Here is a 27,724-nt window from a genome sequence, read left to right on the forward strand (position 1 = left end):
TTGGTGAAGAAAAATTGAATATTTTGCCTCATGTGCCTTTATATACCTCTTAATAGCTTGTCATTTCTCCAAGACTCTGATAGATTTAACTTTATTCTTTAAAATTTTTTGAGGATATAGATCTCTTTACTGGAGATGCCACGTGCATTTAGTTGATAAATAACCCAGCAGTGTTGTAAAAAGGCATTTACATTTATCTAATCTCTCTGAAGTACCTTACTTTATTTGTACATGTAGTGAAGCAGCCACTACAGTTATAAGAAAACTCAAAAATAGATACAGTCAATTTCTTACTTGATAGTAGAATAGTTTGCTTTTAAAAGATGATTTAACAAACTGTAGCAACTAGCTGATAGCTTTGGTTTATTTGCACCTATCTCCCACCTGGGTTAATGACATCTACTTTCACATTTCCTAGTCAAGCCAGCTTAGTAATTTTGCATCACATTCAAACAAAAAGTGTATAATTCTCACATTACTGAGTATGAAAAGGAAGTTTTTTTTTTAAGCTTTTTTTTTCCTATGCTTTTGCTTCTGAGCAGTCTTTCAGCTGCTTCCTTTGTTTTGACCCAGAATCAATCCACTGTGAAGCTGAGTTATGTATTTTGTTCACTGTCACCCTGATACAGGTCAGGGTAATTGTCCTTGGTAGAATCATTTAATCCACTAATTCCTAAGAGTAAAGCAGCAGGGAAAGCTGTGAAGCCAAACTGTATGAGCTACCTAACAGCAGGTGTCAGATACATATGTATTTATATTTATAATATATGTATATACACACATATATATTATTTTTATTTATATTTGAATGAAAAGGAGTAAACAAAGCAAAACTATTGCTAAACAGCGTGGCTTCTGACAAAGTTTTCTGCAGCGTGAGAACCTGCTAAAAGCTGAACTTTCTGACTACTGCTCAGTGCCGTTTGGTTTTCTACCTTTCAAAGAACCAACATGCTATTTTAAAGCTCCAGAGCTCCATTTCCATTTTCCATTAGGAAAATGGAGAGGACTACCATAGAGGACAGGTGACATCACATGGAGAATTTTTGCCCTGGATTAAACGGCCTCAAAGGCTGCTCATGTCCACACCCCTTTTCTGGCCATGTCATTTTGCTGCTGCAGTGGGATGCAGTGCCAACTACTTCTTGCACCCAAAACGCACTCAGTTGAAGCAGAACCCACACGTGTTGCACATTACACTGGTGCCAATTGATGAGTAAAACAATGACTACCATTCATAATATTTCAATCCACTTATATGTGTGAAAACACTTTTTTTTTTTTTATCAATGTCAAATATGCCACTAGTTCTTTTGGTGTTGTTCTCTCCTCGTTTTAATACACATTAACAATGTTGTTATATAAGTTAACTATATCATATATTTTATCTGTGGCCCAGGCAAGCCAAAAGGTTGGACATGTTGTAAGGAATACCTCAATTCCAAATAGCTGTGGCTGCTGCTTTCTGCACTTATGCTCACAGCAGATGAGAAGGACTTTTGACTTTTACCTTGTTGAGCATGCTCAACATTTAAACTCCTACTTTTCTCCTTACTTATATAATAGAAGTATAATCAAAACTAATCTGGAACATTCAGCAACATTACTCTGAGTATACCTTTGGTGACACTGCAGACAGGCCTTTGGCTCAATTTGATCTGCTGTACTCCTGAATAGATGGGCTTTTCACAGCTAATTTAAACAAGAGCTTGTGGTTTCATTAATGTCTCATTCAAAGTTTTGACAGTAGCTGTTGTTTGGCTGTATATTCTTGCTGCTGTACTGTAAATGATGGCTATGTGTGCACACATGCCTTGTGGAGGAGATAAAGTCTTTGTATGTTTGCACAGCTCAGGAGAATGTTCACAGCAGAGAAGTCTTCTGCTTCAAAAGGGTGGCTGAGAGATGCTTAAATGATAGCAGGCTTGATTTACTGATGTGTCATGGTTTAGGGAGCAGGATAAGACCTGCAAGTATACTTGACCTGGATACTACACTGGGAAACTTTCCCATCTCCTTTAATTGGCAGGCAGCTCTCACACAGGAGGTAGCTAAGGATTTGCTGAACTTCTGCTACCATTTGCTGAACACTGCTACCAACCTGTGTCTTCATCACCATTAATATGTCACTTCCCATGTATCTCCTGCAGTAAGTCCAAAATCACTCTTCGATCTCTATGCTACCACAGTCTTAAAAATGACATTTGGGGAAAAAAAAATATTAGGGAAATACTTCAATTTTTATTTTTTTTTAATTAAACACAACAAAGCTTGTTTTGGTTGACCCTGAAATGTCATGTTAATGACCTAATTGTTTCACAAACTTTACATAGATTCTGAATCACCCTGACCTGAGCTTATTTTTATGTACCTCTTAAACATTTCACAACTCCAGGGCTTGGACTTATAATACATGTTCATTTATTCCAATTATCACTAGATAAGACAAAAGCTACATGCAACACGTTATACAAAAAGGAGCTGAAACACCAGTACGCTGCACTGAGGGGTTTTCATACTAAAATCTCATTTCTATAAATTACAAAAATATAAGAAAGGATAGTAAGCTTAAAAAGTCAGCCCTTCCACAGTTCAAGAGCAGAAAGGCAGTAGTCAAAAATTCACAGGTTAGAAAGATAAGAGCAATGACACCAGCAGAGCTCTCTAGCACATGTTCAGGTTTCTGGATTCCTGCTGCAAACTTTGTCTGTAACCACTGTTCGGAAATGATGCTGCAGCATCTGTCTCTTCCCCAGTACTAGATTGTTCTAGTGCAGCTTATTCAGGATGTTTTGTTTTTTAACTCCCATATATGGATATGTATATTTTACACATACATAGTGTGTTCCTTTACACAAATATGTTTTGTACATAGCTGAAGTGTATTATCAGAAAACCTGTTTACAATCAGCGCAGCTCCAAACCTGTCTCAGTGTTGCTGAAGATCCTGTGTGGAGCACTCAGAATTCATGTCTTCATGTAGTCTTCACTTCTTCAAACTTCTGAAGTTTCTCCTTCTTTACAGTCAGTGACAAGAACCACACCCTTGTAGAAACTCCTCTAATTAACTGCCATTAACTCCTCCACCATTGTCCTTCACTGACCAGGCAGGGAGCCTAAGAGACCTAAACCAGACGTAAACACGTAATCATCTTATTTTAGTGATAAACACCACTGCTGTATCTTTCTTCATTTATCTTTATTAATTTCCTTCTATTAGTATGCTCAAGATTACAAAAAACATACATTTTATCAATGTAACACTTCCAGATGTTATGCTTTTGCATTGCTATTCATAAATAATACACAAACCATTAAAAAGCTCTGTATAAAAATACATCATTTTTTGGTATGCCTGCTTGTACCAAAACAAGAATAAAATATAGGCAACTTTATTGACAAGTGCAAGTGTTGCATATACCACTGATGCAAAACAGACAATACCCAAAGCTGAGGCATTACAGCATTTCTCTACGTGGAACAGAATCAAAACTAAAGACGGAAAATTACTTCATCCAGTGAATAAAGTTTGTGAGTTTGTTTTTAAAATAAATATTCAACATAGGCTTTGAAAAGATTAAATTATTATATGTATCAAGTCTTTTGCATTAATAGCTACAAATTATTGAACAAAACTGAACCCAGAGAAACTGCCAAGAAACAAACTTGCTATACAATACAGCATGCAGGTGTTTGTGTTTATAAATTATATATACATAAAAATAGAAGGACTAAAAGGATGAAATTGTTTTCCATTACGCAGAGGAAGAGAGCAGTTTTTATGCTCTCCAACATTATCATTTAGTTACTACACACAACTGCTTTAGGTCCTGCAGGCCCAGCTCATGCTTTTGTTCCTTGTCCTGCAGCAGTTAAAACCAAACCGGCCTCCTTCTGTACTTCTAGGATAAAACAAGGAAAGCCTTTGTTTCTTGATAAAACTCCACTTTTAAAATATAACCCATGCCTGTGGGATTGTATGCTTTTCACTTGCAAGATCTGCTGTATTATTTTAGCATTTGTTCAATTTAGGACCTCTCATTTTAGAAATTATCTAAACACAATCGAGTCTTTTAGAAACTAGAACCAGGCAAAGCATAGCATATAATATAGCAAATCTCATTTAGTTGTTCCAGACAGACTTCTTCAAACATCAATGTCTTAACTTTCCTCAGTTATAAAGTAGATTTAACACTGATCAGCCTGATTTCAAGAGTCTAAAGTAGCTGCGGTCTGCAGCTGCTTGCTTTCTTTCTGGAGGGAGGCACTGCAACACCAGGAGAAACTGGATGGGATTTAAACTGAGTTGTGTAGTGGCCTCAGTTTACATACTTGCATGCAAGATAGCCTCAAATCCTTGTAGCTTTAGTGTCCCAGAGTAAAAACTGTGGGACCCCAAGAGTTGTTTCCTGCATAGTTCATTCATTTTAACTCGAGAAATAGAAGAGAAAGGCAGGAATTACTTTAGGACTTAAGTTTAACCCATGCAGATATGTTAGAGTAAGCCATTAGCCTCGGAGTGGAGAACCAGCATTACTTTTCCCTTTGTCATGCTGTCTGATCTTTTATTTTCAATAACCCTTAGATATGACATTTTCCCCCAAACAGCATAGCAATATATTTTGCTATTTATGGCTGACTGGAACTAATTGAGCTGTAATGGGAAAGCAAAGCATTTACACAATAAACCCATAAATCATTTTGTAATCATCAACATGCATTTCTGCTGCCAGTTAGAAACCTAATTCACTGGAACTGGTTACTCACTACATTATACAAAGGTTAAAAAGAAGTTCTTTGTGCTTCACGTTCTGATAACTGGGATGTGATAGTAGTGGTCATCCTCAGTCAGGAGAGAAATCTCATTCCATTCCCTTCGGTATTCATCTGGACAGTTTACTTGAAATTCTTCAGTATTAAATCTATGCAGTCTGTAAACTTTGATCTTTACTTGAAGCAGGTATCCAAGAAGGAACAGTTCAACCTGAAAGTGAAAGAGGTCATAAGACATTTATTTCTAGTCTTAGAAAACAAAAATGAAGACAAGGATAAGATAAGTCTCTTATCTTACTTCAAAACAGCAGACAAAGAATTGCAAAGGTTTTTTTGTAACAAAATCAAGAGTTCCAGGATATTCTCAATGTCCCAGTCATATTCCTGCCACTCTTTTTCATATTGAGGATATTCTGGGTAATACTTGCAGCTTTGGAAACATCTCTCTTTCACTTGACTCCACACATAATCTGCTCCCACACTCAGCTCACCCAGCTTACCGGGGTGCAATAAGGAACTAATGTTTAATAGATTAATACCTTGAAAAATGGGAAGCCTGCCACCTTCTGATTGCTTGCTACAATGGGGATGCAACAGTAAAAGGAAGCACTTCATGCATTTTAAGCTTGAGAACTGGTTCTTCATTAACATGTCTTGCAAAGGATTGTTTAAACTGGAAAAATGCTTTGGAAAAGTAACTCGTATCCTTGGGCACAGCCAGACACAGATCAAAACAAAGGTGAACACATCATCTATTGATTGACTTTGTAACTGAAATAGATTATGAAAAATGATTTCGCCTATTGGAAAGACTACATCTATTGATACCTCACAGCATTTACTTCCAGCCCAGCAAAAGAACTGTCTGCACTATTTTATTCTGCTATTTCTTTTTTTTCCTGGAAGTCATCAGTTTACTTCCCTATATCTCAAAGAAAAAAAAAAAATGGGCCAAGTATCTCACAAACGATGCACAGTACATTTCCCCCAGTCACATCAGAGATGGAATTACTTCTGTGATTTAGTTTTTCATTTGTATCATTACCTGGTCTAGGCAAATGGAGTCACCTATGGCATTCAGATGATTCATCATGAAACTCAAAGGGTCAGATGAAGTATCCCGAGCAAAGAGGAGGCGAAAAAGGTGGGGTACAGGTTCATCCCTGTTCTTCATTTGCTCGTAGGCTTCAACAACTTCGTAGAGCATGATAAATTTTATAGCCTCATATAGCTTGTGTTCCTTGCTCTCGTCAGAAAAGAGTGCATTACACACGTTTCTTCTTTCTTCGTGATCTTTAGTACCACTCATTTCAGCCCACTAGAAAGCACGCAGAAGAATGCTAGTCAACTTATTAACAATTTAGATGAATAACCAACTCATTAAGAATTCTACCTAATATGAAAGACATCAAAATAGGAGCATTTGCCACTTTATACTGCACTGTTCCTGTGGCCAAATGTAACTGCAGATTAGCCAGTGGTTTCGAGTGATTTGCAGTAAAATGTTAAGTCTTAGACACTTCGTTTTCCATTTACCTACCTGAATTTATTTGCTACAGGCTGCTCAAGGCACTTGGATACTTATTATAGGCTGTGAGAAAGCAAATGCAATTCCTCTATAAAAAGCCATCCACCACTACAACAGAAAATCCAGCTATGACTGACAGTAAAATGTGCAACCACCAAAAGCACCTCAAAGTCATTAGGAAATCAGCATAGGTGCATCAAATATACACTATGCTATAAGCAAAGGTTAGATTAAGTGATGACTCCTGACTTGTTTTTAACTTACAGCATCCAAAATTCAGCAATTTTCCTCAAAGGAACCCTTTGTGGTAGAAGCTAGGCTTGCTTAAATTCCTTAGATGCTAAGTCTAATACAGAAGTAGATCAGTTAAAGGGAACTTATGTAAATTGGACATGATATTATGAACTGTATGTATTTGTATGTCTTTAGTGTGTTCTGATTATGAGGTCAAGCTAAGTTTGTTGGCCAAGAATGGACAAGACAAAGACACACGCAGGACAACAGCAAATAGAAATTTCTTTTCTGCTCAGCTTATAATTGAAGCTCCTCAGCTCTGTGTTGCTCTAGAGAGGTTGAAAGCTGGTGCTCATACTAAGCAAATGAATCAGCCAGGAGATGAACAACATTGGATTAGATACCAAATGAGAAAGATTAAGACATCCAGTCCTGATCACGGTGGATAGAAACAGTCTTCTGAAAGCAAGAAGTTTTTCAGGACCACAATAAGAGATGATGCTCAGGGACTAAGATTCAAATCAGTTGCAGTTAATTCTGTGATTGTATTTATGTGCTGAAACTGCCAAACACCAAGAACTGTAACTCAAAAAGTCTAATTTACTTTACTAATTGATAAACAGATGCTGCAATCTCCTCACGCATACTGAAGACCATTCTTACAGATGAAAAACAAAACCGAGTGGATGAAGCATTACTAATTACCCCTCTGCTAGAGTACTTCCACTACCGATGTGAAAAGTCTAGAGTACAAATTGCTGACTGACCTACACAGCCTAGGCCCAAAGACATCTGCAGGAAAGAGCCCCGAGGATGAGGATGGAACTGGGAAAGGCAGCAGAGCTGGCTGCCTCCTGCTTAGCGAACTGGCAGGCACTCTGCTGCACCTTGCTCACTTGAGGCAAGTCAGGCATGACGAGGCTCAGTCTCACGAGTCTGGGGTATGTAGCAAGCCTCTTGCAAAAGCATGCTAGTGTATAGCTAACATTCTTCAAAAGCCTCAAAATACTAGCGCCCACTTTCATCTTCAAATCGTAGTTATAGTAGAATTGCATCTATAAGCTTTAGGCACTAAAAAACATTTACTGAATTTGGCTATTCCAGTTTCAAGAAAGTACATAAGGTTTCTCACTGTACTTGCAGAGCAGTGAGGCAAGTAAGCAGTCAAATACAGGAGAAACCCAATTCCCAGTGCTGACTCCCTTTGCACTACTAAATAAACCTTAAAAAAAAAAAAAGCATTCATGAAAATAGGCACAAGTCCACCTCACTGGCCAAACAGCATCTTTTTAACAACAGAATAAAGCTAGGAATTAGACCTCATAGAATCACAGAACCATAGAATTACTCAGGTTGGAAAAGGCCTTCAAGATCATCAAGTCCATACCCTAGCTCATGTTCAGCAACAGCATAATGCATAAAGAAGCTGCTCTGCAACAATTAGTCAACTGTACGGATTTGCTTACCATGCTGACTTGAAACTTCTTTCTGTACAAACATCCAGTTTGAATGCATCATCCTAAGGGACTAACATCAAGTGACAAGGAAAAGAGGATAAAAACCAAAAGCCAAACAACCCAACACTGACAAATACAGAGCAAGCAGGATAAAATGATATTTGCCCAACAGAAGCAGTTGCAATGCTGGGAAGGAGAGAGGTGGCATGCTGGGGATAGCTTGTGGCAAACAGAATGAAAGCAGTTCCAAGCTCACACAATGACAGACCAGCAGACATCCTAGAGGAGCTCAAGCAAAAATGCAGGTTCCTGCCAGTCTGAATTTTCATCTTTTTTTCAAGAGACCTTAATGCTACTAAACTCCCAGAGTGTTCAGATCCATAAATAAAATTAAACTCCTGGCTGGGAATACAAGCAATCTGGTTTTGCTGAACAGACAGGGCACTGAGGCTGTCAGATCTTTGCATTCAAGCACTTCAGCTCGCAGAGAGAAATTATTGGAAAAAAACTTAACAAAACATTAACTTAACAAAACATTAATTCCCCATTAAAACGGGGAAGAAAACAGAAGAAAATGCACCATTTTTTGGTTCCCTCCAGTTCTGGGAGGGCATCTAGGAGGATCTCATATAGCATGTAGTTATTTTCATTGAAATGATGAGATATTGTGGAAGATAACCACACACTAACAGCTGTGGGGAGGGGGACCTCCCTAACTTGCAGGGAGATGAAGTACTTAACCTAGAACCCCAAACTTGAACTCCTCTGCAGAAGTGACAGCCTGCCCAGCAACTGAGTTCTCTAAATCCAGGAGGCAGTCAGACTGCCATAGAAATATGTAACAAGAGGATGATCCCTAATTCAGTCTCAACCCACTTAGAAGCGCTTTTATGTCAGCCAGCCACCTTCTAAATACTCACATTTGTCTTTAATGTTTCCATACATCTGCGTAATTTTCCAAAGGCATTAGGACCTGTGTAACTTTCTGGCCCAAAACTGTATTGCTGAATCCAGTTGCAACCTTGGGAATACAGAAGCTTTTCAGGAAGCTGGAAGGAAAGAAAGTCAATTAAGGAGAAATCATAACCACAAGAAGTAGACTATAAAATTATATAAACCTGCCTACCAAGATTGTAACACATTTTAATTTATGATGTGATTCTATCTTCTGGTTGTATAGATCAAACAAAAAATAGAAATAGGCTTCAGAACACATCAAATGTTAAAAGGAAACTCAATTTGGCTGCCAAGTCCTTAAGAAACTTTTTAACTAGTGCCAGCCAGAAAAGAAGAAAATATGTTCTCAGCAAAATACACAACCCATACTCTGGAAAAGCTGGATGCATCCGAACTCAGTAAGGCTTCTAGAATTCCAGGCACCTTCCAGCTGGCAGATGTGCCCCCACAGGCAGCAGTTACAGATCCCCTCCTCCTTGCTGCTGTCTCCTGACAAAGCTCCAGGGACTCAGGGCAGAACTCACTCTGCTCCAGCAACATGCTAAGGTCACCTGCTTGATGCCTTCCTTCAGCTATGCTCTTGAACAAGCCACTGGATTTTGCAAGGGTGTGAATGAGGAGAAGTCAAACATCCTTTTGGGTTAAGGGACCAACATATAGCAGAGTGGCAGCAATGTTTACCTTGCTGCCTTTTTTTTTTCCTTTAAGCCTCATGTTCATTTGATTATGTTTGGATCAGAACTTTTTCAGTGAAGCACAGTTCCAATCAGTTTTAAAAAGTTCTCTTTAAATTCTGATAATAATTTTTCTCTACTCCCACTCATGCAATATCATTTCTCTTGTTTAACAAAGACAGCTGTCTGTTCTGTGAATTCCTTCTGCAGCGCAAGGGCACCTGGATCACATCCATTTAGGAACTGAATTTTACCTTTAATATATCTCTCTCCCTCATCCACGATGGAAAAGGAATGCCTTGGCTGAATATCTGAAAAAGCACTGCTCTTAGGACGCAATAGTTGTCCTTCCTGACCTGCCGCAGATATTTGATATGATAGTTCTGAAATAATTCACTGTATGCCTAAAAAAGAGCAAATAGAAATTTAGCAATAAGCAGTTAAAAACTTGGATCAAACTTGCATTACACTGGAGTCTGACTCCAACTACTCGTAACAGAGAACTAGGGAAAAGAGGGAGTATATTTATAAGCTTTATATACACAAAAATGATTTAACATGTTTATGTAAACAAAACTGGTACTGCTCCTTAAGAAGGACTCTTTGCTCTTTCTAAACTTGGCTACTTGCTCCAGACTTTGCACTGTTGCTATCATAAACATTTGCAGGATCAACCAAATCAGAAAAGATCAGTAAGAATTTTGCCATAACAGCTTTAACCCTCATCACTTCATAAGTTACACCGGTGCATGGGATGGAGCAGCAAGAGGGCAGAAAAAACACATCTGGAAAAAACTTTTAGCAGAAACATCATCTTACACCTGAATCTACTATGCAACAATGACCTAAGACTGAGGAAGAGTGGGGACAACTGCAGCCAATACCTTCTTGGCTGTGTAGTTTCCCTGACTCTTCCTTTGCATCAGCTATGATAAGTGTAAGCCTACTGAATTCTTCCTGCTGTTTTGAGGAGTTCAGGAGGCTCAAAGGATTAGATGAATGTCAGGGCCAGCACAAGATGTGTCCTGGGAACGTGCCAGGAGCAGATGAGAGCAGGGAGTCAAGACCTCTTCTTTCAGGATGACCAGATGTATCAGCAAACCACATCCAGCAGAACATGTAAGAACCAACAAAGTGAGGAAAACGAAGCAATGAAACAAGCAAAGGACTTCCTTTTTGGTGACAGCAAGCAGATGAGGCTGGTTTAGGTTCTTGTGAGACCTCACTCTAAATTGCTGTGATTACCTCAACCCATTATAACCATCTATTCACTAGACTGCCTTGAGCCTCCTTTTCAGCTCTAATCATCTAACACACTGGAGGACCTTCTGAAAGACCCACTGCTTGATACTTACTTGCAAATCTATTAGAGGTTGTGCTATCTTTAGTTAATTACTTGTTCCTCCAGATCACCTTCAGCCTTGCTATGTGTTCTGGGCACTTCTGGCATTGTTGTTTTTCTGCATTTAATCTGGAAAAGTTGGCTCTTTTATCCATTTACCATTTGGACATGGCTCCAGGTTTTTGAAAGAGCTCTTCTTTTTTTTTTGAATAATTCCTTTATGGAGCTATTTATCCCTACCAGCTTTCTTCTACACTTTAAGTCCTTTGTACACATTTCCTCTGTGACTCCACTGCCATGACCTAAAACAATATGCCAAATACACTAACCATACTTAGTTTCTTAGCAGCCTTTTAGGTTCTTTTTAACAGGCTTCCTCATTTTTATGCTCTTGCCTTTCTGAAGGTGAATGCAATTGTAATGATTCTTTTGATTTGTTGGTCTTGTAAGGATGTTGAATACAAGTACACACTGTCCCCTGCTCTACAGAAATGAAATTAGAAAACAGTATTTTGAGGCAGATTCTGTACACTACTCAGGACCAAGGTAAGGGTTACTTCCTTTCTTAAAGGCTTCCTGGAAAACTTCCACAGTACAGCTGATGACAGCATCCTGAATTTCATCCCCATAGTTATTGTCCAGTGCAGATAGCCAGTCAATCTCATTACTGCTGCACTCCCTGCCCCCCCCCCCCCCCCCCCTCTCTCTCTCTCTCTCTCAGCATCACATCTTCAACGTTCCCACCATGCTTAGATAATCAGAAATACAGACTGGTGTTGCATTTGTCCCATGTTAGTCTTAAATTTCACAGCAGGATACTAGGATGTAAAGTCACAGTCGATAGCACCAGGATAGCTACTTTAGCTAGAAATTGTATAGGAAAAGTAGAGATCCAGCCCCTGGTTTCTGAGACTCCCTTGGTCCCTTGGTCAACTTCACATAGTTGAAACAGAGAGCTATAAAAAGAGATATTTGCTCTTCTTCATCACTTGAAGCCCAACCCCATCACAAATTAGAATAATGGCCAGTACCTGTCAGGCCCTTCAGAGCACTATGCCATACCTGCCAAGCCTTCTGCTGCACTACCTCTCTCAGCAGCTACCAAGACACAACTGCTAACAGCCCTCTGCACATGCAATAACTTAGGTATTTGTGAGAACTTGCAGCTGCCCTTTCTGCCTGCGGGGGGTATAAGCACATGCACACAACATACACAACTGAAAAACACATAAGCAGACAGAAGGCAGCTATCTAACATTACTGAACCGTGAACTGAATAGATCCCCAGCTCAGGAGTTCAGCCATCCAGGACTGAAAGCCTGACAGATGTATGATTATTAAGATGATTGCAGCTGGCAGCTTAAAGATACAAGAAACATTGCCTACAACCAGGCTATTTGGGCTGCAGCACTCAGGATGATATTTTTCCACTGTTGTAATGAAAGTCATCCAGAACTCAGAACTACTGCCTGGGTGGCTTGAACTATGGAGAAGAACTTAGAAAAGATGCAAGACTAAAATCTGATCTAGACTGCAACTGCAGTCTTAATGCACGGTAATGCTGTCCGTTTCTCATTTAAGCAGCAAGCTCTGGGAGCTGTAGCAGCTGCTTGCACTGGAACTGCTCTTCTCAGGTAGTTCTCCCACATCCTCATGCAGAAATCAACTCTTACCTCCCTCATGTGTTTGGCCTGCTTTGTTTCTTCTCTCCATTCTCTTGCACTATAAGCAAGAAGGTCAACTTCTTCCAACACGCTGCGATTCTCTAAATCAAGATTAATTTGCAGATTAGTTACCTTCCACTGTTCTGCATTTAAAGGGCAGGGTGGGGATTAATGAACACAGAATGACAGCAAAAGATTACTTATGAGCTTTCTTTGAAGGTAGCTGCTCCACCTGAAATCCAAATGATAAAACAGGTATCAAAGAGAAGTTGTCAAAGGAAAATATTTACCAAAATAAGCAACAGTATTGAAAATTAAAAGTCTGCAAACTACCATTTGAATTGAAACCTACCGTGTCAGTAGCTGTGCTAAAAAGCTGTACAGCCTTCTGCAATACCAAAAGACAGCAGCGAGGAAAGACATGCTTAGCATTAGCTGTAGTTTCACTTTTTGCCACACGAGACACAAGGATTGCTTGGTAGCTCTTGTCCAGGACTGCACCTCATGACTTCCTGAAATAGTGATAAAAAGAAAAATCTTTTCACTCTTTTGCAATACTTATTTGCACTTTTTTTTTCTTTTCTTTTTTTTCTTTTTTTTTTTTTTTAAATCATCCAAGTGCAATACCACTGCAAATAAAACACACAACATGAAATGCAAAAGGAGCACTACACTTAGTGACTCACTTGATTTTTGAAGTGTCTGAGCTTTTGGCTGTATGTCACTTATGTTTCCAAGCTTTTTGTCCACACAATGAAGGCTACATACAGTCAGTGGAGGTCTCCACAAGAAGACTAATATCAAAACAACTGTCCAGTGACAATAACAAGAATTGCTGCAGGATACGCTGGTCCATAGACCCATACGACCATTACTTTGCCATTAAATCAAGGTTTTAAAGACAACAAGTTGTTGGGAGTTTAGTCTGCAAATGCACCATATAAGGTAATAGCTAACTATAAGATCATAGCTAACTATACACCATGTGAATGCTACAGGAAATAAAGGAATGTTCCTGGCTCAACTTGGACAAGTTTAGGCTCAATGTGAGACTCAGGAGAAATCTGCTCCTCAAGAGATTTGGTATAAAGCTCAGGAGATGATCAACGAAGGGACTGTGTTCTTCGCAAACATAAGCCAGGACAAGCTTGCTTTGTTCTCCTGGTACTACTGGGAAGGTTAGAGATGGGTTTGGCAGTCTCCTACTAATCAGAAAATCTAAAACTGAGAGGCATACAGAGGCTGAAGAGCTGATGACTGCAGTGTTTGCTCCCTAAGTGAGAAATGTATCCTCTGACTGAAATTTGAGAATATGAAATTCCCAGAGTTTACAACCAACAGCTGCTCTATTAACTTCTTAATTGACTTACTACAAAATTTTTAAAATAACTTCATTTTTTTAAAAGGCATCTCCAGAGAAGATGAAAAGATCCCTCCCTAGAGAGTCCATGACGGGAGTAATTCATTCACCATAGATTTATGCCAGCTGAACTTTTGCCCCTTCTGACTCTAAAGGTTTTCCATGCCCTGTCAACAGCTATCCAGGCAGAGCTGTGCATGGATTCAAACCTTGGTAACGAGATAAACAGCCACGCATGCATTTTTATGAGCATTGTTGCATACATAGAAAGCACTGCTGATATTTAGTCTCTCCTGATATTCAGTTGTTTGAAGAAGTTTTATTACAGGATGTCCTACGTAAGCTGTCTGGAAGCAAGACTCGTAACTGGTCTCTCCCACAAACGAGGCAAGTTAATAGCTGTAAATGTAGGAGAGTTGATAAACTTTGAAGAGGTAAATAGGAGGAGTTTGGGGGTACTAGTTCCTCTTACACAAAATCTGTGCTGCTGTGAATGCCTGTCACGCAAGACAGACCAGTTACCTTCTACTCATATGCTGCACTAACAGATGCTGAGCTGGCATGACCCAGGGTTACGCCAGCGTATGCTGAGTAGGAAAAGACACAACAAAGAAACCAAAATCTGAGGGAAGAGTTTATTGCTGGTCCCAAGTAACAGACAGCAAAGCATCACCTGCACAGTTCAAAAATGTCACAGATCTTGCGAACACTGGGACAATCCCACCTACATCACACTGCAGATGAAAAATCAATAGAAGCCTTCACAACAGTCACCTAAATTGCTACCAACAGAACAAAAATTAAGCATGAGTAGAAGACAACACACCTGTTGTGCACAGCAATCTACTCTTTCTTTAGAATAAAAAGTCAGCTTTGAAAAACCTCTTTCAATTGTAAATACCTGAACCTCTTGCTAACTAGAACAGAATTTATAGGCTTACAAATATCACTCAGCCTTCTCCATCAGTGGATGCTTTGGACTTGCACTCACTGATGTACAAAAACCTATGATTACTGGTTTGGCTAACAAACCAATGATGCCTGTGACAGGGAGACTTGAACTTGATGATCATTGACCTCCCTTCCAATCCAAGTCATTCTATGATAGATAATTCAAACAGAATTTGTTAACAGCTGTTTAAACACAAGGTACCTAAAGAAAGGTACAATAACCTTCAATTTGATTACTTAAATGATCACAGAGCTCCTTTTTTGAATAAACTGGTACTATAAAAGAAGTGAGAACTGGTCTGTCTGTTCAACTGGCATATGTCGTTTTATTGGGTACCAAGAGATGGATGCGAACAGCTGGACAGTACTCAACATTTCTTCCTTAACTTCTTTTACAGGCAGAAATCTGAGAGAATTGCATTAGCATGAGCTCTTCTGTTAAATCAAACAACCTCTTGTAAAAGTTTTTGATGGCATTAATCTTGCAAAGAGAACACACTGAAGTCCAAGAAAATCCATTTCAATGCTCAGGGTGAGCAGGAACATGAGCAACTATTCTCCAAGGAGTGCTGGGAAGCACTGGCTTACCCATTTCAATTAAAAAAAAACATGAATTCATGTCAGAAAACAAGCAGTAATTAAATACTGTTCACACATTTTTACATTCTTTGTGGATTTGTAAGTAGAAATTTCCCTAACATAAAGCCTAATAAGAGATGGGAAACCCTACAGACATGTGATTTTGACTATCTTCACTACACTTTTATTACAGCGTACTCTGGACTTCATAAACTTCCCCTCCTGTCATGGGAAAGCTGCTGTACAAACAGCGCTTTGTGATCCAGATACTACTTTCAGTGCTTATGTCACTCTTAAAAATGTAATTACATTTTTTATTCAAGTAAGTGACATTTAGAAGTGGCAGCTGGATCGCAAAGTACTGCTGATAAAAATACATCATGAACAAAATATGAATCAGAGAAGAGAGCAGTTTTAAATAGATCTTTCCTCCCCCCATCTGCCCCCTCCAAAATTCCTGAGAAAATAGAGAGCAATTAAATAATAACACACTGGTGGGGGAAGAGTAAAATAATCCCACAGATTTTTCAACTCAATTCATTCCCTAGGATACAGACACAATTCCTCCTCTTCCCTCTAGAGGCAGATACAGAGCTGCTGCCCCGCAACCCGACATCTTTTTGATGAGTGACTGCCACATCATCAACCTCCTGCTAGTGCCAAACCTTGAGGTTCTACCCTGCCAAAGACAGCAGGAGGGGACTCTGAAGAAAAAGAATGGCAGAAAAAGTGATAAATAACAGACATCTGCAACATACGCTTCTTTCACAAACAACTCTCCTAGCTCAAGAAAAGTCACTAAAAAAAAAAAAAAAAAAAAAAAAAAAAAAAAAAAAAAAAAAAAAAAGAAAAAGCCCCATATCTGACCTTCTTATAAGTTCTTTTGAAGGCTACCATCTTCAAAACGTGTCTGATGAAACACAAGGTGCGTGGGATCAGCCTGGGGACCAGTGCACACCACCTTATGCTGTGCTGGAGCACGTTCCAGTGTGCCCATGCCTGATGGCACCAGTCAGCTTCTTACTCCTCCTTGTAACAAGGCCATCAGAAAGGTAACAGAACATCTTCCAAAATTAAAAGCTGACCATAAGACTCCTTTTAAAAATGTTCCTCTTCACAGACCTGCTTTAAATTTGGTGTTGAAAGAAGGACTTAGTATGAAACTTGGCTACTTTGTACCAACAACTATCACACAACACTCTGTGCCTAGTTCCTAAAAAGCAGGTACGCCCTTCTCCAAAGAGTGGAACAGAATGGGTTCCCTAGTTCTATCCCTCCTTCTCACTCCTCTCTTGGATACAGAGCTAGGAAGAGAGACTGAGAATTCCTGACCTTAATAAATGCATAACTCGCATACCTTGTATATCAGACCATTTTCCAACTTTCTTGAATCTCCATCTGAGGAACTTCAACTAACTGAGTACCTCAACCAACCCAAGCAAATCTTGGCACCAGGAGGCTCAAGCCTGTCTCTTCATTCTGAGTGTGCCTGTCTTTACTGCATGTAACATTTTTCTAAATTATGCAGAATAAGTTCCAGGGTATGTTACAAAATTGGCTAACTCCATCTAGTAAGAGAAAATGATCAAACTTACACTTTTAAAACAGGTGTCTGTTTTAAGTGATGCACAGATGTGTATATACACATCAAAATAGGCAAAAAGCTATTAATTATACAGACTGAATAGCTACAGCAGACTCCATCCTGTAACACCATATAAAGAGAAATATGCATTTTAAGTAGTGCCAAGTAATTATACACTTTCTTTGACTTCCCAGAGTTTAATATCAGTGCCCTAGGAAAAAAAAAAAAGAGAAGAGAAACTATCAAAACCAGAAATGATTGAGCACAAGGAACTGAATCAATCACTGCTTCCCATATAACTGTTTCACTAAGAAATTCTACCAAGCAAAGCAAAGCCAACTTGTTGAGCAACTTTCTCCATCTGTTCTGGTATAACAACTAGAGGTGAGGATTTCTGGTTGGTATATGTACGTTGTTAGAGGTAACAAGATAATAGAGATCATATCCAAACACTACTGGATTGCTTTCAGTTAGTTCAGTTCAGTTAGTTTCTGAGATCATGAAACAAAATCAAATTATGATCTTTCCCTGCAGTGCTAATAGTTTGGAAGTACCTGAAGGCCTCATACCCAGAGAGTGGTGGTCAGCGGCTCTATGTCCAGATAGAGATTGGTGAGTAATGGGACAGATGCTCTTTAACATCTTCATCAATAAAATCAGCAGTGGGATCAAGTGCACCATCAGCAAATTTGCAGATGACGCCAAGCTGTGCGGTGTGCTCAACATGCCGTTGGGATGGGATGCTGTTCACAGGGATCTAGACAGGCTCATGCACTGGACCCATGTGAACTTCATGAGGTTCAACAAATCCAAGTGCAGGGTTTTACATCTGGGTCGTGACAGCCTCCACTCGAGTACAAACTAGCGGATGTAAGGATGGAGCACAGCCCTGGCAAAAAGGATTTGCGGTACTCATGGATAGGAACCTGAACATGAGCCAACAATTTGCCCCTGCAGTCCAGAAAGCCGACCGTATCCTGGGCTGCATCATAAGATGCATGACCAGCACAGTGAGGGAGGTGACCCTGCCCCTCTGCTTTGCTCAGATCTCACCTGGAGCACTGTGTCCAGATGTAGAGTTCTCAGGTGTACAGGAGAAACATGGACCCATCGGAGCACATCCAGAGAAGGGCTAAAAAATGATCCAAGGGATGCAAGATCTCTCCTATGAGGACAGGTGAGAGAGTTGGGGCTGTTCAGCCTGGAGAAAAGAATGTTCCAGGGAGACCTGAAAGTGGCCTTTCAGTATCTAAAGAGGAGGTGTAACAAAAAAGACAACAGAGTCTTTAGCAGGATCTGTTATAACAGGACAAGGGGAAATTGTTTCCATACTAAAAGGGGGAAATTTAGATTGGATATAAGGAAGAAGTTTTTTATGATGAGGGTGGTAAGGCACTGGAACAGGTTGCTTAGAGAGGTGGTGGGAGCCCCATCCCTGGAGATGTTCAAGGTCAGGTTGGGTGGGGCTCTGAGCAACCAGATCTAGCTGTATGTGTCCCTGTTCATTGCAGGGAAGTTTTACTAGATGACTTTTAAAAGTCCCTTCCAACTTGAACGACTCTATGAAAAGTGAGCCATTTACAGACAAAGACGGTAATTATCAGTGACAATTTACCAAAAGCTCAACCATGCCTACTGATAAGATCTTAACTTCTACCTAATAACAAAAAAATCCCAGCTCCAAGCTGTTACTAGAATCATGTAGTTACCTAGAAAATGGATTTTTTCCTGTAGCACAGAGGTCCATCACTGGTAAGAAAGCCTATATGTACCCAGCTGGTCTGCACAGGAGTCGCAAGTAACTCTCACCTCGACTTAATCTGTTATTTTTAGGAAGCCCACTCCAAGCATTCCTTTTCTGCCTTCTGCCACACCGCATGTTGAGTCATTCCTAAAGTTTGTTTCTTTAACTTGCAGACACAACTCTTCAAAATGTCCTTTTATAATCTTTTTTTTTTTTTTGTGCTCAATCCAAACTAACAGAGTAAATATTTTCCTCCTGAACATCCTCTTTTGCTTATGTTTCGCTAAGAGGCCAGAGTAATATTAATACCTTGGGTTTTTCTGTTGACTGTTTAGATAACTGAAGCTTCAAGCAGGGAAAAAAACATTCAAGTTTCTTCTTTGCAGTAAGGAGTTCTGTTCTTTTCCTTGTTAAAATCCTGTTTGCAAGACAGCATGTAGAATTACAGAATGACCTCGGTTGGAAGAGATCTTAAAGCCTGCCAGCTCCAAATCTCCGTCATGGGCAGGGCTGCCACCCACCAGCCCAGGCTGCCCAGGGCCCCATCCAGCCTGGACTTGAGCACCTCCAAGGATGGGGCACCACAGCTTCTATAGGTAGCTGTGCCAGCGCCTCATGCTTTCTGAGTAAAGAAATTCTTCCTAACATCTAACCTAAATCTCCCCTCTTTAAGTTTAAAGCCATTCCTCCTTATCCTATAAAGTCGGTCCCTTTCCTGCTTGTAAGCTCCCTTCAAGTACTGGAAGGCCACAATGCAGTCTTCCCCCCACAACCAAGCTGAACAAGCCCAAATCCCTCAAGCCTTTCTTCACAGGAGAGGAGCTGTAGTCCTTATAAGCTGTACATACAAGCCCATCACTCCCTATACTCACTAGGGCCCAGCCAGGCCAGCCATCTGCACTTCCCTATGGACGGCTGTACTGCTGGCACTCTCTCCTAGTGTCTCCAGGCAGGGGTCTAGCAGGCTGTAGTGATGGCTGTGCACAGAACAGTGCTTGGATGTCCCTGGTAGCTTTCTGTGGTTCATTCCCAAACAGCAATGGGAGGCCCCATAGGGTCCTTTGCCAAAAGGCTGCGGCTCAGGGGAGAAGGCAGACAAATGTTTGTCCACCTGGCAGGCACTCACTGCAGAATAGCATTTAAACTCCCATTTGTCAATAAGCAGTTATCTCAAGTGACAGACAAGGAAAACAGTAGCATCAAGTAACTCATGGCAAACAAAAAAATCAATTTGTCAGAGCACACTTACTGTCTTAGCATTATCAGTGACAACTGTTCAGTCTTACTGGCAGTGCATACATCTGGCTTCAGGGTCTCACTAAGCTCCCACTTCCAAAGCCTCCCCTGTCAATTAGGCTGCATCCATGCAGATCATCATTCCCACCACCATTTGTCAGATCCCAGATGATCTTGCTGCTGTACCCTCACGACTCCAATTTTACATCTGCCTGCACACCACAGCCTCTGAAAGTTCACCAGACCCTGCAGGTCATGCAGCACCACACAGAACTCTGTATTTTTTCACAAAGATACAAAACAACATCTGGCTGTGCATCAGATAGCAACATCTGTGCTTTCCACCTAGGAATGTGCAGAGGTTAATTCCACTGTGTCATCCCAGGCAGACAAGTTACGACTGCTTGTCTCCTTTCCTCTTTCCAAGAAGGATCAGAAACAGAAGGAAAAATATCAGTCATCACTCTTAATATAAATGACAGGAATCGCTCTTACATTCCCTTTCTCCCCTCCTCTCCATGTCCAACCTGATGGAAGTCACACCCCCAGCTTCATTCTGCACAGCTAATGCCATCAGTGTGGAGGTAGATGGGGCTTTAAACTGTGCTCTCTCTTCATCTTTCAAGGGCACAAGTTTCAAGCTGACATATTTTAGTTAGCTTACACATGTGGGCACCCTCTTCCAACATTCTGACGTGCAATAACATGCATTTCTGTCCTAAAACTTTAAGTAAGGTTTCAAGGTAAAACTTTTCAAGGTAAAACCATCTGCATCAAGATCACTTACACATTAGTTACCTAGGGCATTCAGTAACTTTGGAACATGGCAGCATCATTTTTAGACGATCCATGATGGCACAAAATTCTCTGTTTTTAAAATCCTCAGCCCGTGGCAAGTGTGGCACAGCTAAAATTCATGCACAGGAAGTGACACAAAGTGAAACCAGAACTGAAGAGCACGCAGGAGCTCAGCAGGCTGCTCCAGCGGGCACACATACTGCTCAGAGCTCTGTTCAAAACAAAGCTGGGAGAAACAGGCAAGACAGCTGTGTCTCATGGACCTGAAGCAGGTAGCAAAGTCTGCTGGATGACAAATTGTGGCAGACTCTGCTGGGGCGGCATAGTCTCAGCTCACAGTGATGAAAATCATGCTGGCATCTCCCCTGTGGCAGCTGACCCAGCACCTTGCCCCAGTGCTATGGCACTGGGTGATGGTCAAAGCCCCACATACGTGACAATGCCACGACAATACTTCTTGGATTTTTAGTCCTCCACATTACTGCAACACAGCTGAACTAAGACAACACAACTGTCTGGTCAGCCCACAGCCTTCTCACCTGACAAATGCTCACTGAAAGCAATCTTTGGGCATCACAAGTTGCCTTGAATCATATCCATTTGCACGGGCATGTGGTGCAAGCAGCATCTGTCCTTGCTGGTGATATGGAAATAGGAGCTAGGGATGCACCTCCTGACTTTGTCAGGAGCTTTCAGCACAAGCAATAGAGAAATCCCAATTGCCGGTCTCTGGTTCCTGAGGCTGCCAAAAGTGGATGGTATTGGTCCTCAGCAATGAAAAATGGGGAAGAAACTACAGAGTCAGAGTAAGGCTACAAAAAAAACTAGAAGTTGTTGACAAAAATTTTTCAGGAAATTCATGAAGTGACGTGCTGTAGCTCTGGAGTATCTGACAGCATGTTTGCCTTCACTGGAGCCTTCTCAAAAAACAGACAGGAACACCTCTCTCTCCACTTCTTGTCACTCTGGGGTAAAACTTCGACTTTATATATGTTCAGATGACAGATAACCCAACCACATGTTACACTGTTAACTGGAAAAAAAATACACAACAACCTCTTCATCATATCTAATCTTGTAATAACTAACGAAACTGCCTAGCACTGGTGCTAGGCCCAGGAGTTGGATGGACTGTCAGAAACTCTCTCAAAGCAGAAAACAGATCCATAAGCGACTCAGGATCAGATGTTGGACAGCAACTCTTGACTTCACAGTATGACTCATTTAGAATGTCTGAATACAAACAAGATTATAATAGGACTAGTAAGGCCCACTAGTAATCTTTAAAGAACAATTTCCTAGCCTAAACCAAAAGGAAATTAAGAAGTTCCTTAAGGTGAGCTTTATGTAATTCTATAATCACTCTCACAAATTTACTGTGTCCTGACAGCAGCATAACTGACAACCTTTGGACACCTGCACACTGGTTAGTCACTCATGTTTTCAAAACATCTCAACGACAGCCACACTCACCTCCCCTCGTGTCATTCAATGGCACTGTGACTTCCACAGTTCAGCTGTGTGGGGGCAGGAGGTATGGGACAGAAGTGTTTCTGAAACCTCAAACTCACTTGCCTGGGTAATCATGTAAGGTCAATTGCTTTCAGACATGAAGCTCATGGAAAATTGCAGGCCTTACTGAAAAACCTGTCCATATTTGTTGTCGTTGTCTTGAGAGATAAGACATGCGGGTTTAACCTAGAGACTGTATCTAAGAAACAAGGTGGACAGAAAGTTGTGATGCTGAGTGGGAAAGCCATATCATTCATCAGGGAACCTGATCCAAAATGTTAAACAAAATGAAAAACAAACAAGAAACAACTTCCATCCCAATGGCAAAAAGAAACTTGGAACTATGAAAATGAAGTGTTTTTTTCAACAGCCCAAATCTAAAAAGCACCAGTAAGAAGCATTTTACTGCTGCTTTTGTCCTTGAAAATTGTATCTAACACCCTTCACTTTTTACATGACCCTTATACAAAACTGCCAGTATACCATATAAATAGGCACAGCTGCAGCTTTTCCTCACGGTATCTCTTTCAATTCTTAATTAACTTATTTACCCAACAGTAACAACATACAAGGAACAAGCTTCAGTGATTATAAAACAATTTTCTGAAATTAAAATCCCAAATGGATCATTTATTTCTTCCTATGTCCTACACGTTTTAACTCCTTGTTTCAGCACTTGCAGACACCGGTGTGGGTCAAACAAGTGGGAGTAACTGCAATTTCACATAGCAAAGAACAACACATAGCCTTAAAATACACTTACTAAATACCACAGAAATCAGATTCTTTTTCCAGCAAAAGGTGGTATAAGCTGAATTAAGTTGGTGCAGCTCCTCCAAAGAGCAGACAATTGGTTCCTATGAAAAGCTGAGCAAAATGAGAGAGCTGGACCAGCAACCACTGAAGCAGAAACACAGCCTGAAGTGCACGGCTGGAAGGCAAATAGGCAGGGCATGGCATCCTCACATAACAAGACCTACTTGGCAGTGACTTCAGAGACACATGGACACATGGTACTCAGGACTATGGACAGTTGGGGAGCGGTTCAGAAACGATGCACAATCATCCTCCTGAGCCTTCCCAAACCACACCCTCATTTCTGGACTCCTTCTCTCAAGACCCTCACCTTTCCAGTGGAACAGAAGCCAGCATGCAACATTTAAATTCAGATTCAACATGGTGAAAACTAAACAAAGAGCAAAAGCCCCAACACACACCGAACATGAAACAGCACACGGTGCTTTAAACCCAAGACGAACCATGTATGTTAAGGCGATCACACAGAGCATTCAGAACACCCAAGTTCTCAAGGAAAAAAACAAGAAACCGAACTCCCAACATATAAAATCCAATCAGGAAGAGCTGTCACACTCTGCTCCAACAAAACCCGACGGCGGTGCGTAGCCCTCCAGCCAGCCCCAGGCAGGTGCTCTCCGCCTTACACACCAGCGTTAGCCTTCCTCGGTTCACGGTGCCGCTCCCCTGGGGAACCCGCGGAGCAGCTTTTCGGATATTCCCATTTTTGAAAAACAGCCTCAAAGAATTCAGATGGAAAACAAAACAATGAAGAGCAAAAAAAAAAAAAAAAAAAAAAGGAGAATCAGCGAATAAAAACTCCATACACATGCCCCCACCCCCAAATGCTCGGCCGGCCCCTCCGCAGCCCCCTCCACCCCCGCCTCACCGCGCCCGCTGGAGGCCGGCTGGAAGCACCGATGGGCTCCGGCCCCGCCCCGTGCGGCCGAGGGGCGGGCAGCGCCGCGGGGCCGCCTGTGCCGAAAGGCGCGGTGCAGGGGGGCGGTGGCTTTTACCCGGCAACCCTGCCGTGAGGGCCCGGCGGCGCCCTGCCCTGTGCTGCGTCTTGTGGCTGAGGTTGTGTCGGTGGAGGGTAGCGCCACTGGTGTCTGTCTGAAGCTGAGCCCTGGAACGTAAACGCGACTTAAGAGTCGGATTTTGTGCATATAGTAAAGAAATGATTTTTTTTCCATCATTAAAATTTCATTTCCTTACTATTTCATTCATTAACAAAATGAAGTGTTTTCTGTCCAGAAGGAAGTTTTCCTTTGCCAGATACCGATCCTTGAAGCAATCCTTTAGCTGTAAATCTGTCCCTGTTGGAATAAAACGATGTAATTTATATTCTGGTTACACATTAAGGAACACTTTTCCTTCATGTCCCGAGGGACTCTGTGGGAAAAACAGAAGGGAATTTTAATGGCCTGAGCAAGTGACGCAGGCTTAAATCTTTTACAGAGTTATAAGCAGTTTGCACCAGCACAGGGCTGGGACAAACTTGCAGGGCTTTTCCTTTTTTCTTTTTTTTTCTTTTTTTCTTCCTAGAAGAGTGGAAGATATTAAAATGTTTGGAGATAAACCTTTTAAATAGCAGTGTGCCCAGCACTAAGCTGGGAGGCCACAGAAAGCTATGAGCAGATTTGCCTAAGAAAGTACATGTTTAAAGATCAGCTAGGAACAGCAAGGTCAAAAGCTTGGCTTAATCTAGCTACATGTGTCCTTGTTCATTGCAGGGGAGCTGGACTAGATGGCCTTTAAAGGTTCCTTCCAGCTCAAATGATTCTACAAAGGCCTGAAGCTGGCACTTGTCACTTGTGCAGCACTGTGTGCTGCTCCTCAGAAAAAAATCATCTTGGAGGGAAAAAAAAAAAAAAGGATGTCACCACTGGGCACCTTTATGCTGCGCTCAGTTAGTCCATGCTCCAGTTTGCCTCCAAGGTGAAGTGTAACATGCTGCTGGAAAGGGGACACACAGCAGGAAGCAGTGTTGCCTGCATTGCACTGGGCTCACAGTGTCAGGGCTCTGCTCCTGGACCTGTCCCACCTGCAGCAGCCACAGTCTTCGCTTCCCCGCCAGCTCCAGACACCTCCTTGGCTCAGACACTCAGTGTCAGTGTAGCTTCATGCTCCAGCCAAACCTACATTTGCCTCTTTCCACACACTCTATATTGTGTTAATATCTTGGGATTTAACAGATGGTTTCCATGTGCAGCTCGCTGTGAGAGTTAGTGTTGATCTGTCTGCTGACTCACTGGAGAAGAGAGGTGAAACACACGTAGTACAAAAGCTGCAAATCAAGCCCCATGCAATGAGTCCCTCTCAACTGGCTCTCTGCTCTCCTCTCACAGCATTCACTCACTACATGGGTGCAATACCCAGAGAACAAGCCTCTCTCTGGTGCTACAAAGGTTCAGAAAGCTTGTCCAGGTGAGAACTTTCCCAAAATGCCTTGGAAAACCATGCCAGAAACTAGAGAAGGTCCAAGTTTGAGCGGGTGCTTAAAGTGTTGCTTGTAGAAGCAGTGCCTTGGAGCAGGCCTGTATCTGTGGGGACAAGGGAAAGTTCCAGGAGCTCAGATCAGAGTAGCCTGTGTCTGATTCTCTTCATCCAGACTTTCTGCTTGTGGCACTTTGCTGTGTGCCAGTAGCAAGCCTCCACTATTACAGGATATTTAAGATATTTCCTGCTTTTAGGGAGCGCTGTGAGCTTTCCCATAGTACAAACCACACCTTCCTCTGTTTCTCTAAGTGACAGCCTCTCCAAGCTGCAGGCCTGCCCTGGGACAACCTCACTCTGCTTGTACTCACACAAGACTGCAGAGCAATCACAACAGAAGCTTACACTGAAAGCTACACTAAGCAAATATGAAGATATTTTGTTTATCTCTGCTTAAACTAGTAAATCATCAGCAGAAGAAAGCGCACATTTTTGCTCCCATCTGCAGGTGAGTGACAGGAGCATAAAGAACCTCAACAATTCAAAAGGAGTGCTAAAAATATTTGCTGAGACAAAGGCAAACATATCCAGCTGAGTAAAAGTGGGAAACTCAGTAGGGGGCTGACAAGAGCTTCAGTCTTCGGGTTTTCAAGTCCATTACTAACAATCAGGAACAATGTCCTCATTTATTATAGCTTGCTACTACTGCTCAGGTCGTGTATAGTCTGGCACAAAGGTAAAAGCAGTGCCCATGCAGCTGTGATCTCCACAGGAGTGTCCTGTCTGGGACACCAGTCTGGGGGGATGCCGTAATTTAGAGCACAGCTCCAGGAACTTACCAGCACTTCTCTTTGAGTGGTTAATTCTGCTTCTCTTTTCTTGCTCAGTGAACTGGTCTCCACTTTTAATTGAGTTCTTGTCATGTCGCCTCTGCATCTCCTCTCTAGTGTCTTCCCAGCTGGATCTCTCTCCCCTGCTTCTTGTCCTGGGACAGAAAATGAGTCCTCAGAGACTGAGTTTGTCTTTACAAATCAACAAACTGTGAAAGGATCTGACTTCCCGTTTCATTTCCGTTCAAGTTTTCAAATTCACACAGGCTGTGTCTGCTTCTCTATATCCAAGCCACAAGAAGAATCATCAAGCATAACTCAGCTATTTATAAATGTCATGTTGTTACCTCACTGCATGCCTTCCACGTTGTTCCAGTGCTGGAGATGGCAGGGTGATTTTCAGGCTGTGATGTACCTGAGTGATCTGTATCTTAGTAGTCCTCAGAGTTTGTCTTGGAGCTGCCTCTTCTTTAAGTCCTGTGTCATGTTTGATTACTAAAGATTTAATGTGTGGTCGATGTACTTCTGCAGAAACACAGTGACTGTGAAGGTGTGGTCCACATGAGCATCCTTTCTCTGTTAAAATATGGACAATGGATAAAAGCAAAATTTACACAGATATAATTAATCACTTCATGGATATACTAGTATCCATGGAGACATGGATACATGGATACTAGTTGATGGGTTTTTTGTTTGTTTTTTTTTTTTACAAGAGTCCTCTTGAGACAGTCTCTCCTATTCCCTCCTCACTTGAGGTTAATTGAGGCGGGTGGTTTCTCAACAGTCTGACTGCTAATTCTTAATTACACCAGAGGAAAATATATCATGGTACCACAGCCTACAAGTTCACTGAATCCAGTCTCCTGCTCTGAAAATACCCACAGGTTCCTACTTCAGAGATGGAGGCAACTATTTGCCCTGACTATTGACTGTTTCTCCGTATTACAGATGGATTAAAAATATTCCTGGAATGCGTATGGTTACTGACTCACATTTTCCCTTTCATGGGAATGGTGATTTCCCTGTTTACATTTTTTTGTTACATTACTTCTGTTAAATTGATTTTTAAAATTATATTTCTCCATTATCATAATTGGACCGAGAACGTTTGCTTAAAATACTAATGGAAATCTGGAACAATAGGGTAGGTAAATAACCCTTACTTATATTATATTAATCCATTTATTGGCACCTCAGGAGCTGAAGGTGAAGGCTGTTCTCGTCTCAGCCCAATGTTGGGCCTCTGGACAGCAAGCCTGCAAAGTC

At 41.3% G+C, this 27,724-nt stretch overlaps 1 protein-coding gene across 5 annotated transcripts; it reads right to left on the reverse strand.

The window, feature by feature from the left end:
• Positions 1–3,184: 3,184 nt before the first annotated feature.
• Positions 3,185–26,576, reverse strand: OTULINL (OTU deubiquitinase with linear linkage specificity like). Of its 5 annotated transcripts, XM_042870161.1 has the most exons (9): positions 24,079–24,094; positions 23,841–23,928; positions 12,982–13,141; positions 12,830–12,861; positions 12,639–12,730; positions 9,878–10,027; positions 8,913–9,041; positions 5,819–6,091; positions 3,185–4,984 (listed from the first exon to the last, which is right to left on the reverse strand). In XM_042870161.1, the coding sequence occupies exons 3-9, from the start codon at positions 13,059–13,061 to the stop codon at positions 4,805–4,807; spliced, it is 936 nt and encodes a 311-aa protein (XP_042726095.1). In that variant the 5' UTR covers positions 13,062–13,141; positions 23,841–23,928; positions 24,079–24,094; the 3' UTR covers positions 3,185–4,804. The 5 variants fall into 5 exon arrangements, with proteins under 5 accessions (XP_042726095.1, XP_042726092.1, XP_042726096.1 ...); XM_042870158.1 differs by lacking the exons at positions 23,841–23,928; positions 24,079–24,094 and adding an exon at positions 26,465–26,576; XM_042870162.1 differs by lacking the exon at positions 23,841–23,928 and having other exon boundaries at positions 24,079–24,132.
• Between the last annotated feature and the right edge of the window lie 1,148 nt (positions 26,577–27,724).

The sequence above is a fragment of the Lagopus leucura genome, unplaced genomic scaffold (genome assembly GCF_019238085.1).
Source record: "Lagopus leucura isolate 7727_CA_CO unplaced genomic scaffold, USGS_WTPT01 Super-Scaffold_100002, whole genome shotgun sequence".
NCBI classification, from domain to species: Eukaryota; Metazoa; Chordata; class Aves; order Galliformes; family Phasianidae; genus Lagopus; species Lagopus leucura.